Source organism: Astatotilapia calliptera, chromosome 14 (genome assembly GCF_900246225.1).
Source record: "Astatotilapia calliptera chromosome 14, fAstCal1.2, whole genome shotgun sequence".
In the NCBI taxonomy this organism is placed as follows: Eukaryota; Metazoa; Chordata; class Actinopteri; order Cichliformes; family Cichlidae; genus Astatotilapia; species Astatotilapia calliptera.
This window is the reverse complement of record NC_039315.1, coordinates 22380591-22397223: the sequence shown is the minus strand read 5'-3', so window position 1 is coordinate 22397223 and position 16633 is coordinate 22380591. Positions and strand designations below refer to the sequence as shown.

The window sequence follows — 16633 nt, the reverse complement described above, 5'->3', positions numbered from 1 at the left end:
GCTTTTTATTATTAGTTTTTATTAGCAATTTTTTAATAGCGGATAGTCAGCTAGGTTATCTCGGCTCCTGTAGCCATGGTTCCTGTACAGGTTAAGATGTGCCCTTAGCTAGCTAATCTCTATACAGCAACATATCATAATCATCTTAATAAATCTATTTACCCATTTCGTATTAGAAACGGGGAGAATTTACACACTGAAACTGTTTCAGAGGTCTCACCCAGGCTCGCTCTGAAAGAAATTTTAAAAAAAAAAGCTCACGTTTTTATTTTGAAAGGATCGCTAGTACGAGTTTCCGCTTTCTCGATGCCGAGCTCTGTGCGCCCTCTAGTAGCAGTGGAGAAAAACTAACACGCGCGGAAAGAAACGCTGAAAGCATGGTTGCGCAACAAGGCGGTTTGTTTCATTTGGCTTCAGCCACACGTCTTGATGAAACTGATAAAAAAATAAATAAATAAAGAATAATAGTTCATGTGAACAGAAACCCAGACCTTTCCTGTCGCGCTTTTTTTGCCTGGTGTGCAGGCAAATAAGTTTGAGGCGTATAAGACAATGCCTACAGAAACGGTTATCTGTTTAATTTGAACATATTTAATAGATATTTACTTCCAATATGACAGGGGAAGTCTCATCGTCCAAATACAAGCATGACAACTAAATAAATAACTAAGTCAACCATCCTACACAGGCCAAATCTGTGGAGATTTTGTGTTACACCCTGTTATCCTGACATGGAACACTTCTCTCATAATGCAGGAGCAAAAACACAGAGGTCAAGTGTGATAATGAACATCTGTTGGTATGCAAACAATGCTGAAGGGCCCCCGGCTCTCTCTATCTGCACCCTTAAGGTCCATTGTTTTCCTCGTGAGAGCATTACAGCACCATGGCACACACCCATACGGTTACCCGCACACACACATGCACCAGCACTCCCAGGGGTGCACACAAACTGAGGCCAGCATTGAGGAACTGTAACTATTGTTTTTTCCCCGCAAACAAAAAGGCACGCAGTACAGTAAGTTCTGCAGGAAAGCTGGTCATATTTTTTGCGTGTTTTGTGCAAACACTGTCACACGCATAGACCTCTTGCATCTTTTTTTGGCAATAAAAGGGTCTTCAGGTTTGTCAAAAGATCAGAACTTGCTCAAGACCCTAACACTAATCCTAGTCTAATGAAATCAAACCAGTAAACCAGCTCTCTTTCTTCTTGTTTTTCTCCTGCTATGGCATACTGCTTATTAAAAATGCCACCAAAGGATTAGAAGCCTGCTGAACACAGCCCCCTAGGCCCAGTTGGTCGAGGGAGGCCTTGAGTACTGCTTGAAATGAAAATGAAACATACACCAACCAATGAAGAGATGCAACATGTACCAAACTGAGACAAAAACATCTGCAATAAGAGACAAAACGACCCCAAAGATACACAGAATAGTTCAAAAAGACCGAAATGGAACATGAATGTGAGATAAACACAAGCAAAAGTGCAATATAGCCAAGAGAGATTTCAAACAAGGACACACAAAGTGATACAAAATCACACTAAGTGTCTGCAGGACACATCATTGGAGACACAAAGGAAATAGAAATCACTTCTGTGTGGTTTGCTCCCACTGCGAGTTCAGGTGTTTGGGTAATATGAGTGGGTGCCTTTTGTGCTCAGGGAGCATTGTTTCATAATCTGTCCATTCTACAACAGTCATAACAGCCAGAGTGAACCTAACAACAAGTTTGTGATCGCTGGGTCGTTCTGTTATTTCAATGTCAGTGTCAACTGTGGAAACAGTACAGGCTGTAAAATCCTCCTTGGTTACAATCCCAGTGTTCAGGGGCGTGTTACAGTATCTGAAACTGAAAAACATTACTTATCATTCATGCTATTGGGATTTTTTTTTTTTTTTAAGATAACAAGAAAAACCTTTAGTCATGTGGCAAAATTCAAATAATAGATTATGGGGTAGGCAAATGATTAAGCAGGTGGAGATTAAACCTCCTGAATAATGTTTGCAGAGGAATAAACCAGAAGAGTAAAACCAACATCGCTGCTCAGATGTTTGAAAAGAACAAACGCCCAGTTAGGTTTATTCAGAGCAACGTGCTGCAAAGGCCAACCATTTAGGTTTTTCGAAAAATAGTAATAAAAGTACAAGGACTCAGAGGCAGTTGTAACAAGGCATTACCAAAAGTTAGAGATCTTGCTCATTTCTTCTGTTAGTCTATTCCAGTTATACCTGTTAGAAGTTCAAATCAATCCAATTTTAGCAGTGTCCAGTAAAGACATCTGAGAAAAAAAGTTACATATGACACATTTTTAAATAAAATAAAGAAAAGAGATTTTAAAAAATCCATTTACTGTTAAGTTATTCTGACAGCTTTAAAGTGCTTAATAAATTCATCAGAGCACCACTGAGTGTGAGGTTTGGTTAATAGTTAATTCACCAGTATACACAAGCTCTTTGATTGAAATCATATACTTATTGTCAAATTCACTGAGTTACAAAAAAAGGGAAAAGAAAAAATAGTAAGCCACATTAGTATTATTTTTATATTACTTATAATACATATTTACTTGAATTCGTGAAGAAAGACAGTAGTTTAAGTGGTTGAATGTTGTGCTTTGGCTAAAGTAATAATCATCATCATCATAAAGAACTAAAATATTTGAGTTTTCCTGATTTTTATTTTATTTATTTATTTTTTTGAATAGGTGGTTTAATAAATTTGTACTGCATATGCGTCTAACTGAGCATGTGCAGAGGAAGTGCAATGCTCGGGCTTGATTTTGCCTTTTAGTGTTAAGTGTTATAAACCAGCCCGTGTTTCAAATGTCCGTGGTTTTCCCTTTAAGGAGGGTTTAACTGTGAGGGAAACAATAATTTTCTTTACTGAGCGGGTTAATTATATTAGGTTATATTAGCCAGAAAGTCTTTTGACGTCAATGGGGGGAAATATGAAAAAGCAGTGGAGGACTTGTCCACTAGATGACACCAGAGCTCATTAAAAAAAACACTATGCGCTTAAGTTTAAAATATATATATATTATTACTTTTTTATTATTATTTTATTTATTCATTTTTTTCTCACTTTAATCACAGAAAATAACAGCTGCAGTTTTGCTGACCCCGTCACTTAACTATAACTTGGCTCCCTTAAAAAGAGAATTGTACTTTACCTTGCTAAATGAAGACTTTGGCATGACAGAACAGAGCTCCTAAAACTCAGAACAACTTCTTTAGCATAAGCAGCATTCAAGGCAGTGTTTGGCTTGTTAGTGGGAGTTTCTGTGCCTTGGACGACGCAAAAAGTCCAAGGCCTTTGAAAATACTCTCCTCCCTGGTGTCTCCATTACTTGTCTCCTCCTTATTCTATTTTATCGGTCCAAAGGCATGTTTATTCATCCTTCTCCTTCGTGCCCACACTGCATTTCCGTTTTTCTCTGCACAGACTGCATATTGTGAGAATCTTTCGTGAGGAAACGTATCGTCTGACTGTGCTGATATTTATTTACGTGTGTATTTATGTATTTTGACTTGGTTGTCAGTTTATTGTCTTGCAGATGCTTCACTGTGTCCCCACAGAGCTGCACTCAGAAGCAGACCTGTGCTCGCTGTTCATTGGACGGACTTTGCGCTGTGTCATCATTTCTACTCTCTATTCCTGGATGGAGGACAGCGTTGTCAAGGTGTTACGTTTAAGAGGCTCTCCAGCTTATGTGGGATATGGGTCAACAAAGGTGGACTCAACTTTGCAGCTCCATGTGTGTGTGTGCACAATTCATATATATATATATATATATATATATATATATATATATATATATATATATATATATATATATATATATATATCTGTTCATGAAAAGTCATGTGATGATGTCTTATGTACCACCACCGTTGGTTTGTTTGTTTGTTTGTTTGTTTGTATTCATTCATCCACCCTCTCCATATTTCGTGTGTGGATGTGGTGACAACCAGCTGCTTCTGCCAGGCACAGGCTGCTTCACCAGTCATAGAAGACCGAAAAAAGACTGACGCAGGCAGAATTCGTGAGACCTGCAGGGAAAGCCCTTGTTAACTCTAATTACTCCCACTTCGCTAGAGTTCAAATTCATTTAATCCAAGCTGCACCGTGCGCACATTAGGCCAATTAAAGCGCTGTTCACTTGCCTCGGTGCACCTTGGCTGAGTTGTCTTGATAATGACCCGTTTGCTTGCTAAATGTTTGTCTCTGTGTGCACACGGAGGACCTTCTTTTTCTCTTTTATACGAAGAATGAGGAAAAATGAATTTGTTATTACACTTCTAGGCAAAAAGGCCTAACCTGGACCACAGCAAGGCTTTCAGAGTGCGCTAAGGCCTGCTGTCAATCCTCTTATATTGTGCCTCACTGAAAATGGATTAGTGAGTAACACTGGTCCCGGGTCACTTTGGAGGGATTTGATTGATTGGGCCTGTAGCTGATACTGACCTCCTATACTAACATACTAAATCATTTCCCCTTCAAATTATTACAAAACCAAAGAGTTGTAATGTTTGGGGGAGGGAAATTGCGCTTTATTTTTTATTTTTTATCGAAAGGAGGAGTGCAGGATTTAAAAAAAAACTTCGATCTGGAATACATCTAATTTTCTTTTCACATTTACACGCTAAAGAAAAAAAGACACGAGTGGTTTTGCGTCCTTTTTTAAGAGACATGTTGCCTGTGAACAGAGCTGTTTGTGGAAACGCGCAGGAGCCCTCAGAGACGCTGACTGCAGGACGTAAGTAGCTCTCCAGGGTGCTAAAGTTGTCTCCACACCCCCATCTAGGCGCTTTTCGTGACACTTTCAGCCCGTAATCCCCACACGATGACCGGCCTGTGTCTTCATCAGAGTGACACCGGGGCGAACAGGTAAAGGTATCGGGGATGGTTAGTTGGCGAGTGTGTGTGAAGACAGAACAAAGAAAAAAGAAAAGAAAGAACGCAGATCCGAGTGGGTATCTGTAAGATTGTCTCATCGGACCCTGTCCTGATGCCGTTACAGACATGTGGTGAGTGCTTCAGTTGTACTTAAACATCTGTGAACGTTCAAATAATACTGGGCAAAATGGAGACTTGTGTCTGTACCCCGGTTTGCAGGTGTCAGAGGTGTGACTGATAACTGATAGTGAACGCAAGGCTTCACTATCTTGGTCACCGTGGGAGGACAATGCAACATATTGCTCCAAATTTCAGATGGCCGCTGTGGGAGTCCAGCCATTCGTGTGTGCCCGTAATTAAAAACAGACACACCTTACCGGCTCTGCCCTTTTACAACTTTCTGTTATGGGTCCTGCTGGGAGTGCTGACGTTCCCTTGCTGCGTCCGCTGTTTGATATTCAAAGTGGGGGTCCTGGGGCCCTGGAACTGCGACCCTGTTTTTTACAAGGCCCTGCCTGCTGCGGCGGCCAGGCTCGCCGTGAGCAGGATAAACGGGGACGCCGCTCTAGATCTGGGCCTGAAAATGGACTTCATCATCGTCCAAGAGCCGTGCGAAACCTCGAAAGCGCTCACGGCATATATTTACTACGAGGGCATAGCAGACGGACTCGTTGGCCCCACCAACCCCGGATACTGTGTCGCAGCGTCTCTGCTCGCCAGGAACTGGGACAAGGCTCTCTTCTCATATGGTTGTGTCGCCTACGAGCTGGAGAGCGCCACGGCATACCCAACTTTTACCAGGACAGTGCCGTTTCCCACCGACGTGTTGTTCGTAGTGTTGAAACACTTCAGATGGGCCAGCGTCCTGGTAGTGTCATCCAATGAGGACATCTGGATTGACACGGCTGTGAGGGTTGCTTCTGCTCTCAGGAGCAAGGGGCTTCCCGTTAGACTCGTCGGATCTATGGGCGTGAATGAGACGGAGGTGGAGAGCACGATGAGGAAGATCCAGGCTGCAGGAGGTGTCAGGGGTGAGTGTGTGAGAAAAACAGTGCTCCATAGATGATTATATGCAGTCTGTGGAGGGACAGGAGAAAAGCACCCAAGGTACAATCTGTGCTGTGTTAAAGTTGTGAAATTGTGGTATGGTTCTAACGCGCAAAGGCTCTGATATTTTGGCCATGCATTTATATTTGTTACATAAAATCAGCAGTAAAACACAGCAGTGTAAATAAGTAGCATACCCTTCTCTTTCTCTGGTAATGGACCTCTATCTGTTATCTGTCGCTTACTGCCAATATTCTTGCCCAAAGGGGAGATTTTCTAAAAAAAAAAAGGACATTTCGTGTGCTCAGTTTAGTCAAACGAGGTCTCAAAATAACAGTGGCCACTGATTTATATATTTATTTATTTTCAGTTCAATTTTATTATTAAATCACAACAGCAGACACCTCGAGGCACTTTATATTGTAAGGCAAAGTCCCTACAATAACACAGAGAAACCCCTAACAATCAAATGACCCCTTCTTTGACCAACTTCTGTTACAAAACACTGGGAGCAAACATCATTTGACATTAAAGCAACTTGCAGAATGGCAAATGCCAAACCAATAGATCACCCAACCAGAGTACTGCCACACCTCAGCTGTTCTCCAACACCTGAGCCGGATGCCATTTAGATAACTCAGGTTTGACCTTGTGCTTAAAGCGAAGAACGGCACCAATTTAATTAATCTGCTTTTTTTTAAAAAAGACTTTTATTTTGACAATAAGAAGCTGCAAAGGTTTCAAACATTTCCTCTTACATTTCTGGCACTTTTACTGCAGTTAAGATATTTCACACTCTCTCCATTCAATAAAAAATAAGGTGCTTTTCCCAACACAGCATTTGTTCATAATAGTCCTGTTAGTGCACCACATATATTCATAAGGAATTTGTAATGCTTTGTGTCTTTGCTCTTCATTTCAGTCATCGTTATGTGCATGCACTCAGTCTTGGTTGGAGGTCAGCAGCAAGCTACTTTCCTCCTCACAGCACGCAAGATGGGTCTGACTTCAGGGAAGTATGTGTTTGTGCCCTACGACGCTCTGCTCTACAGCGTGCCCTATATGAACGTCTCCTACCTCCCTCTGCAAAACAGCAGCAACCTGAGAGAGGCCTACGACGCCGTGCTCACTATCACAGTGGCCTCGGAGCCACTGTCCTTCAACGAGGCGTTTGCTGCGGCCAAGAGGAGCAAAGAAGTGACGCTGCCCATGGAGCCAGAGCAGGTAGGAAGCCAATTCAACTGATTTCACTCACAATGTCCTCCTTGTTTGTTATTCCATCACACATTGTTGCATATCATGACATATATTGGTGCAAAGGCTGAGTCATTAGACAGTTATAATGTTTCCTGCTGTCTCCACACGCATATTATAGAAAAACATAATCACATGCTTTTAATAATAATATATGACTTTCTATATTAATTATAAAATATCCTTTTTAGCAGCTGTAAATGACTGAAATAGGAACCCCGTCATGTTTTCTGTTACAACCTTGCTAAGCCTTCGCTTGAACCTGCAGGTTCATCCGCTGTTTGGGACCATCTATAACAGCATCTACCTGCTGGCCAAGTCCATCCAAAATGTCAGGAAAGCAGGCATGCAGCTGTCAGGGTCGAACTTGGCCTATTTCAAGCGGAACATCACTTTTAATGGCTTCAACCAGGAGGTCAAAGTGGACACCTCTGGGAGTGTTAAGACCAACTACATCATCCTGGACTCTGACAACAGGGGCAGCAAGCTGTACCAGACCTATGTAGTGGACCTAACATCAGGGGCACTCCGTTTTGCGGGGAGGTCCATAAATTTCCCCGGAGGGTCCCCTCCTCCCTCTGACTCCAGCTGCTGGTTTGACCAAGGCACCATCTGCACAGGAGGTATGAGGCTCTGGTGTGTTTGTGTAAAGAGGTGTGAGTTTAGCCAAGTCTACATTTTGTCATTTATCCATCAGTCTAATGCATACCACTATGGTCCTTAGGTGTGGAGGTCACCTACATCATAATAGCGTTAGCAGTCATCTTCTCCCTGGCTGTTGCGGGGCTCACAGTAATTCTCTATATCAGGTAAATATGCAAAGTCTTTTTTTTTCCAACGATGCCTCCCGCTTCCAAGCCTATATTCAGAGATTTGAAGTAGTGTGATCTATACCATGTGGTATGATGTGGGTAATAACTAATATCATCTCCAGAATCACATATTATGCCTCTTTGCTTGAGAAGACATGTCTCATGTATAAAAGCTTGAGAATTAGAAATGTACTTTTAACTTAGAGCTCATCTCTGGATTAAAGACAGTCAGACACACCAGAAGAATCTACTCGAAGAACTATAAGCATTCTCCTTTTTTTAGATAAAATGGTGAAAATTTGGGTTTGTTCAAGCCACTATTATTTTTACTTATTAAATCATGACAGCAGGGAATATAAATTTGTAGCAAAACAGAAGAAAAAAAGCGTTTTTCCAGATGTAGACATTTGAGGGAGACATCACTACTTCCCCCGTATCGTTTCTGAGATTCAGGGAATTTGTTGTATGTGTGCTGTTTACCTATTGTAAAATCACTTTGGCAGGAGGAGACTTCATCAGATCCAGCTGGTCAGAGGTCCCAATCGGATCCTCCTGACCTTAGAGGATCTCACTTTTATCAACCCTCAGCTTAGCAAAAAGGTAAGTCATCATTAAATTAGACTAAAGCACACCGTTCCATCATCTGTGCGTTTTCCACATCGTCACATTTAATGTCTGCCAAGCACAGCATGGCTCTCATTTCTAATAAATCTTTAAATGGTGTTTGATGTCATGCAGAAAATCACTTTAGAAGATCTGAGCGAGTCCAGGAGCGCTCTGGAGGAGAAATCTGCAGACCCCTCACACTCTGTGAATAGCATGCAAACAGAAACTCATGAGACCACTAATGTAGCTGTGTACGAGGTAAGCTGAGTTTACATCAAATATTCACTAAAGCTTCTTAACATAAGCTGGTGAGTAAGTGAGGAAGGTAAGGGAGATCCTTGTGTAACATAATGTCTGGGCCAGTGACTCAAGATGCTTTATATACAAAATTAACACATTTCAGTGGAAGGAGGTTGACTAAATAAGAACCCTTTATGACTCTATCAATGGAGAGTTTAATTTCATATAACAATAATATCATGCTTTTGCATTTAGGGCGACTGGGTTTGGCTGAAGAAATTCGAAGAGGGCCACTTCAAGGAAGTAAAACAAAGCACCTCCAGGATTTTCATGAAGGTAGAGCAGCATGTCCAACTTGATGTCACGTAAATGCATATTAATATGCTTCAGGAGACATTTTCTGCTTTCTGTGTCTTCAGATTTTTATGACAATTTGTGGAAGAGAGTGATCTGAGAGCAAGTTAGGGTTAGAGTCAGAGTGAACTCTATTGTTGTCTCAGCCCAGTATGGATATACAGAGAGATGAAATGTGATGCTCCTGGTCAACAGCATACACAGAGGGCAAATAGCAAGACATTGTGCTCTGACACCACTATATATATATATATATATACAATACAAAATACAGTGTATACAAATATACAAAATATAAATGCAAAATACTGTGTTATCAAATGGTACAAATACAAATATAAACTATACAGTGTTATTGTCATGTGTCATTTCAACACAATATTTAGGTGACATGTGCTCTCCTGTGTGACCCAATGATGAATGAGAAAAAAAACCTGAATGTGTAATTCCTGCAAATATTCAGACTGAAAAATGTGTATGATTTTTTGGTCATCTTAACAAACTGCAGCTACTTTTCTCAGATGAAGGACCTGAGAAACGAGAACGTAAATCCGTTCCTGGGCTTCTTTCTGGACTGCTCCATGTTTGCGATGGTGACGGAGCACTGCTCGAGGGGCAGTCTGCAGGACCTGCTGAGGAACGAGGACGTTAAACTAGACTGGATGTTCAAGTCCTCCCTCATGCTCGATCTCATCAAGGTGATAAAAAAAAAGTCTTTTAGAAAAGAACCGCTTGCCATTTTTTGAAGGGAAGAAAACAGCAAGAGTTTTATTAAGTGTTTTTAGTTGTTTCTTTATGATTGAATCAAAGTGTTATTTGCATCTGAATCTTTCTAGGGTATAAAATATCTTCACCACAGGGACTTCCCCCACGGCAGGCTAAAATCCCGAAACTGTGTGGTAGACGGCCGTTTTGTCCTCAAGATTACTGACTATGGCTTCAATGAGCTGCTGGAGTCTCAGAAAGCTCCTTTAGAAGAGCCCCCACCTGAAGGTACTGTTTGCTGTGCTGTGTTTTACACTCAATATACTTTATTGAAACAATGCCAGAATCTAAATGTTTCCTTTGTTGTACTTAGATCTGTTTTGGACAGCACCAGAGTTTCTACGCGACCTTGCAAATTCTCGCAAAGGGACATTTAAGGGAGACGTGTACGGTTTTTCTATCATTCTTCAAGAGGTGGTGGTGAGAGGGCCACCGTACTGTATGCTGGGACTGCCACCTGAAGGTGTGTATTCATCACAGAATACTCAAACAATGAGTTATTTACTTATTTAGTAAGGAGAAGATGGAGATATCTGATTTTGGTTTGGCTGCCACCAAAAGCTGTCTTTCCACTTCAAATTCAGTTAACAGAGTGTCAGTACAGAAATAAAAGTAATAATAGTTTTGTATTCTGTCATTTGTTTTTAATTCTGCTTAGTGTCAGTTAGTCTCCCGTTTGATTTCTTTCTTGTTTTAGTTTAATGTTCATTAGTTTTAGTGTTAGATCTGTTTTTTAATTATTATTGTATGGAGGGCATGTGTCAGACGTTAGATTTCGGAAAATCCACAGAAGTTTTTGAAAGCATTTGTACGGTGGCCCTGAGAGGCCAAACGGACTGCAACTTAAGAAAACACCAGCAATAAGAAAAACGCTGCAAAAGCACACAAAATACAACGGAAATAGGAAAAATGAAAACAGAAATAGGAAAAAACAGATTTCCAAAAGCACAAGGGAAGTGTTGCTGGGGAGACAATAACCCGACAGACCAGTTGCAGGAACCAAGAATTGCGCTGGGAGACACTTAGAAAAAGTGGAGGATCTATCGGTTTTGTGAGGAAAGAAAAGATGAGGTAAGTGTGTTAACCTAACTATTAGCCTAAAAATCCATCATTAGTATTATATGAATCATGATAAAACACGCCTACAGTGTTTTGGGTTCCTGCAACTGGTCCGTCAGGTTATTGTCTCCCCAGAAACACTTCCCTTGTGTTTTTTCCTATTTCTGTTTTCGTTTTTCCTATTTCCGTTGTGTTTTGTGTGCTTTTGCAGCGTTTTTCTTATTACTGTTGTTTTCTTAAGTTGCAGTCCTTTTGGCCTCTCAAGGACACCGTACATTTGATTCACAGTGTCGTAGACCCCCACAGTCTCAATTAACAATCCCTCAAAGGTTTATCAGGGAAATTCATATAATTTTATCAAACTAGCAAACAGTAAAATTATATTACCTGTATATTTTTACTTAAGTTAGTTTTCCAAGTTCACAAAACTGTTTCAATTATTTTAAAATTTTTGTTTAAGGTTTTATTTAGTTGCATTATTTTTATTTCACTTAATTAAAATGTTTGTTTTACAAACAGCTTTAGTTTTTAGTTTTGCTTTAGGCACCTGTAATAACTTTGGTATTTATTCATCCCGTGTTCTCCAGAGATTATCCGTAAGGTGAAAAAACCTCCTCCCATGTGCCGTCCTACTGTGGCTCCAGACCAGGCTCCGCTTGAATGCATCCAGCTGATGAAGCAGTGCTGGAGCGAACAGCCTGACCGCAGACCGACCTTTGATGAGATCTTTGACCGGGTTCGTTTTTGCAGACGACCTCGTGGCCTCATTTCTTTACTTCATCTAAACTATTTAAAGAGCTCTATACATATTTGTTTAACATGACGCCGTACTTTTTCCAATAGTTCAAGCTAATCAACAAGGGTAAGAAGACCAATATCATCGACTCCATGCTGAGGATGCTGGAGCAGTACAGCTCCAACCTCGAGGAACTCATCAGAGAGAGAACAGAGGAGCTGGAGGTGGAAAAGCAGAGAACGGAGAAGCTGCTGTCTGAAATGCTTCCACCGTCAGTCAACACTCTCACACAATCCTGCCAGCATGAAGTTTGGAAAATAAATGTACCCCTACTCCATGATCATCTCATTCGTCCTTTTTTTTTTTTCTATTTCTGTCCAGTTCTGTGGCAGAGGCCCTGAAAACTGGTGCCACAGTGGAGCCAGAGTTCTTTGATCAGGTGACAATCTACTTCAGCGACATTGTGGGTTTCACCACCATCTCCTCGCTCAGTGATCCCATTGAGGTGGTCGACCTCCTGAATGACCTCTACACACTATTCGATGCTGTGCTCTCTAACCATGATGTCTATAAGGTCAGGGAATAATATCGCCTGATAAACACCCAGTTTCAGAGGTTACTGGTCTGAAACCTTTGACTTCCACTTGATTTGCCCTTTCACTGAATAAACTTCTTGATTTGTCCAGGTGGAGACCATCGGTGATGCTTACATGGTAGCATCAGGCCTGCCTAAGAAAAATGGCAACAAGCACGCTGCTGAGATCGCCAACATGTCTTTGAACATCCTCAGCTCAGTGGGAACCTTCCACATGCGACACATGCCGGACGTGCCCGTCAGGATACGAATAGGAATCCACTCAGGTGGGCGTGGCAGTCTTTGGAGTCATTATCAGCCTGACAAGCTTATCAGGTAGAATCCAAAGATGAATGTGCGTCGCTGAAAGAGATTTTAGAACAGGAATCCACATAGTAGTCCGATCGTATTTATTCATTTAGAAACAGTATATGTTGGCTACTGTGGTGCATCGTACAAAATAACACAAGAACTAAAAAAAACATAACAAGACTATGACACAGATAAATATACTGTGTAGTAAGTATAAGAGTTGCAGTCTTGGCAGTGGACTTTGCAGTGCTTTCGGCTTGATGCAGAGTCAATGGACAAGCATTAGTTCAGGTAGACACAGGCAGTCACAGCTCATTGCCATGCCAGCCCACATCAGCTGACATCTCATTGTATGCTTGAATTATCCTTTAGCAGGAAATCCACGTCATAGCTTACAACATAACCCCTCCAAACCCTACGCTGTAACCTTCCACACCAATCAGAGGTGCTGCGGGCTGCATCAGCCTGATTAGTAGTTGCATTTCCTTGGAGGTGTGCATCAGGTTAAAGTTACCCCGCAGGGTTAAGAGGCATTTCCGGGTATGTTATTAAGTTATTTGCTGCTAAAGCACAACTCAGGCATTATAGTGCATGGTTTAAGCTACTTTAGTTTGCCCACAGTTGCTGCACATCTGCAGTCCACTCCACTGCAACCCACCTCTGGCTCAGCCGCAAAATTTCATGTTTAATCTCTCTCGTATTTGTTGTTATTGATGCATGCTCTGTTATGAGGTGGGACTCTTAATGCTTCTCTCCAAGTGAGTGATGTAAAACACCTCAGATACTAAAACTTTCCTAATTGAAACCATGGGTTTCACCTTTAAATGAAAACACCACTAGTAACGGACATTTTTCCATGAGTGAATGGAATGATTGGACTTCTGTTGTGTATTTTGCAGGGCCCTGCGTTGCAGGCGTGGTGGGTCTGACTATGCCTCGGTATTGCCTTTTTGGAGACACCGTGAACACTGCCTCTCGTATGGAATCCACTGGCCTGCGTACGTGCGATCTTTGCTGCATCGTGGCATGTTTAGGTTGACTCTGTTGTCTGTATATTGTCTTTATATGCGCTTTATCCTATCCTCAGCTTATAGAATCCATGTAAATATGAGCACAGTGAAGATCCTCCACTCTCTTAACGATGGTTATAAAATAGAAGTCCGAGGAAAGACAGAGCTTAAGGTAACACTTTGGGAAGGACTTACTTATTTACTAAAAGACCGACTGCACAGCTCTGAGTTGTTCTTTTTGTTGCAGGGTAAAGGTATTGAGGAGACATACTGGCTTGTGGGGAAAACCAACTTTACAAAGCCTTTGCCAAAACCACCAGAGATTAAACCAGGGTAAGAGACAGAGTCTCTCTTTTCATTCGCTCACTGCACCGTCACAACAGCTGAATTTAAAGGGAAATAATGAAATGTGTGCGATTGTCACAATTTGCCATTGAAGTCAGATTCATGAGTCACTTGTAAACATCTTTTTTTTTTCAGATATATTTTCAGAAATGTTGCTTTTCATTAGTGTGATGCACACATGTAACTTGTGTCCTGCCACTCATGCAAACTGCAACTATCCACATGTTGCTTCAGGCAAGACAATCACGGGCTGAACCCTGAGGAGATAGCTGCATACAGGAAAAACAAAGCCGAGAAAAAGGCTTGACCTTCTTAGTCCATACACAGGAGGTATAGACCTGCATGCCAGCTGGTGTTGTGCTGTAAAGTGCTACCGTGATGAGATTGTGCGCATAAATTTCCCTTATAGATATCTGGATCTCACAAATTGCTTGTGGTCTGGCAGTGCCACATTAATCTTTTGATCTTGTCGTATCTTCTTAAGCAGATTGGGGAAAGCCCTCTTTGTTTAGTGCATTCGTTTTCATTGTGGCTGGCTGGTGGTTTGTTTTTGTTTTTTTAAATTTACTGTGTTTGTAGCAGCTCTCGTTGTGTTTTTGTGGATCCTAGAGTACTCCCTAAAATTGACAACTGCACAAATTACAGCCATGATTTTAACACCTTACTCTGTGTCAACTAGGGACAACTGGCAAGAGATGGTGACAGAGGAGATCAAGACTCATTTCCGCAAGGCCAACAGGCAGGTGGACAAAAAGTTGTGAAGGCAAGGAAGAGAAGGAGAAATGTGGAACAAGCAAAACTAGAGGAGAGGAAAGGAGAGGAGAAAGCATCAGGAGGAGTAAGCATCCATCCAAATAGAGACAAAGAGCTGGGAGGGGCACGCAGAGGACAGAGAGCACCACCCAGCTTCTCACTGTGGCTTAAGGTAGACTTCTTTAAGAGGATTGTCCATCGACCGGCTAATCTGCCTGCAGCCAGCGCAGCAAAACACAACGGTGCTAATGTAATGAGAGTTACCTGCCTACGTACCTGCTGCCAGAATCACGGGGAAAGTGCACCACTCCTTCATGATGGATGCACTCGCTCACTCCTCTCTGCACTCACCGGCCACTGCGTGGTCACCTATTACAGGGCAATCAGAAGCTCACTTGCTGGAAAATTTGAGTGCCCCAAACGCCTATTTCAAAATGAAATGTTATCTTTTTTTCTGGTGATTTTATCTGTTTTTAGTTTGTTATAAAGCTCATAGTATAGTTGTCGAGACTGTTACTTAGCTGTGGCTGAATTCTAAAACTGGTTAGCCATTCAAAGTTTGAGGCAAAAGCTGCTACTGTATGAAAATAACAAGATGAGAGGAAAAAAAGAAAGGGGTCGATCAGTTTTTTTTCTACTGTCTTGAAGCACATGACAAAGTACATTTAAGCCCATGCCTACAGTTTTTTTTCTTGAAATATTTAACAAGTATAAATAAGGAAAAGTACGACTCATTTTTATTTCGGTCATGAGGAGGAAAATGGCCACTTCCTTTAGTGAAACATGTCACTGTTTCTAATGTGCTCAGTGTCATTTTAACATCTATTGTCAGCACTCAAAACTCTAGTTAAATGAATCCGCCTTAATGTTCTGTTTCTGATGAGGTGCTCAGTAAGACGATACAAATAAGATACATGTTGAAAATCTATAACAGACCCAGTGAAAAATTCTCAATGATGTCAGACATTTTAAACCTGTAAAGCCTGAATAATGAAAAACATCAATAAATAAAACTGGAGAGATTATTCAACCTTCCGATGAATTAATAGAAGACATTGAATATCAGTTTGCATATATGAGCTTTAACTTGTATCATGTTTAATACATAGGGCGTTTTTGTGAAATTTATTGCTCACAGTCACACTGTATGTGTGTCGACTGTATATACATCAGGCTTTACGGGGAAAAAATCAAAAATGTAGAGAAAACATTATGTTTTTATTCACATCAACCAAAATTCCAACCAAACTTTTATTATTATTTAATTATTATTAACACACGTGAATTTGTAATCGTGTGTCAAGTGTCACATGGTTTCTTTAAAAGATAATGGTCCCATGTATATAACTTACACATATATATCCAGGACAGCAAGGAGTAACAGATGAACAGCACCACCTTCCGGTTCAAAGTAAATTAGCAAGTAAATACAATGTTATATATATATATATATATATATATATATATATATATATATATATATATATATATATATATATATATATATATATATATATATATATATATATATATATATTAGTGCTTGTCACAGACATAAGAGCTAGAAAGCCCTGTACAACAATTAAAACACAAAATTTTCACAAAAAAAAATTTGGGAATGAGCGCTGAGCAGATTTTGGGGGGTTTTTTTTGTTTGTTTTGCTTTTTAACCTCTTATCTACTTCTTTTTAGATTAAAAAGTAAAGTAATACAACAATACAAGAAATGTCCCTGTGCACTGTAGTTTCATTGCGGATTGCATAAGGTAAAACCTTTACAAAGTAAAAAACTGAAATAGATACAAAATGTCGTTTAGTAGAAACGTACCTTTTTTTGATGCATGTTTTGGACTCAGCCCTAAGTATGA

At 40.7% G+C, this 16633-nt stretch overlaps 1 protein-coding gene across 1 annotated transcript; it reads left to right on the top strand.

The window, feature by feature from the left end:
* The first annotated feature begins 4612 nt into the window (after positions 1 to 4612).
* Positions 4613 to 16207, top strand: gucy2f (guanylate cyclase 2F, retinal). Its single transcript, XM_026193399.1, has 19 exons — positions 4613 to 5030; positions 5119 to 5930; positions 6869 to 7170; positions 7469 to 7823; positions 7925 to 8009; positions 8516 to 8612; positions 8751 to 8876; positions 9114 to 9194; positions 9734 to 9910; positions 10049 to 10205; positions 10291 to 10440; positions 11624 to 11772; positions 11880 to 12043; positions 12154 to 12346; positions 12459 to 12633; positions 13558 to 13656; positions 13746 to 13840; positions 13916 to 14001; positions 14693 to 16207. The coding sequence occupies exons 2-19, from the start codon at positions 5189 to 5191 to the stop codon at positions 14772 to 14774; spliced, it is 3315 nt and encodes a 1104-aa protein (XP_026049184.1). The 5' UTR covers positions 4613 to 5030; positions 5119 to 5188; the 3' UTR covers positions 14775 to 16207.
* The last annotated feature ends 426 nt before the right edge of the window (positions 16208 to 16633 follow it).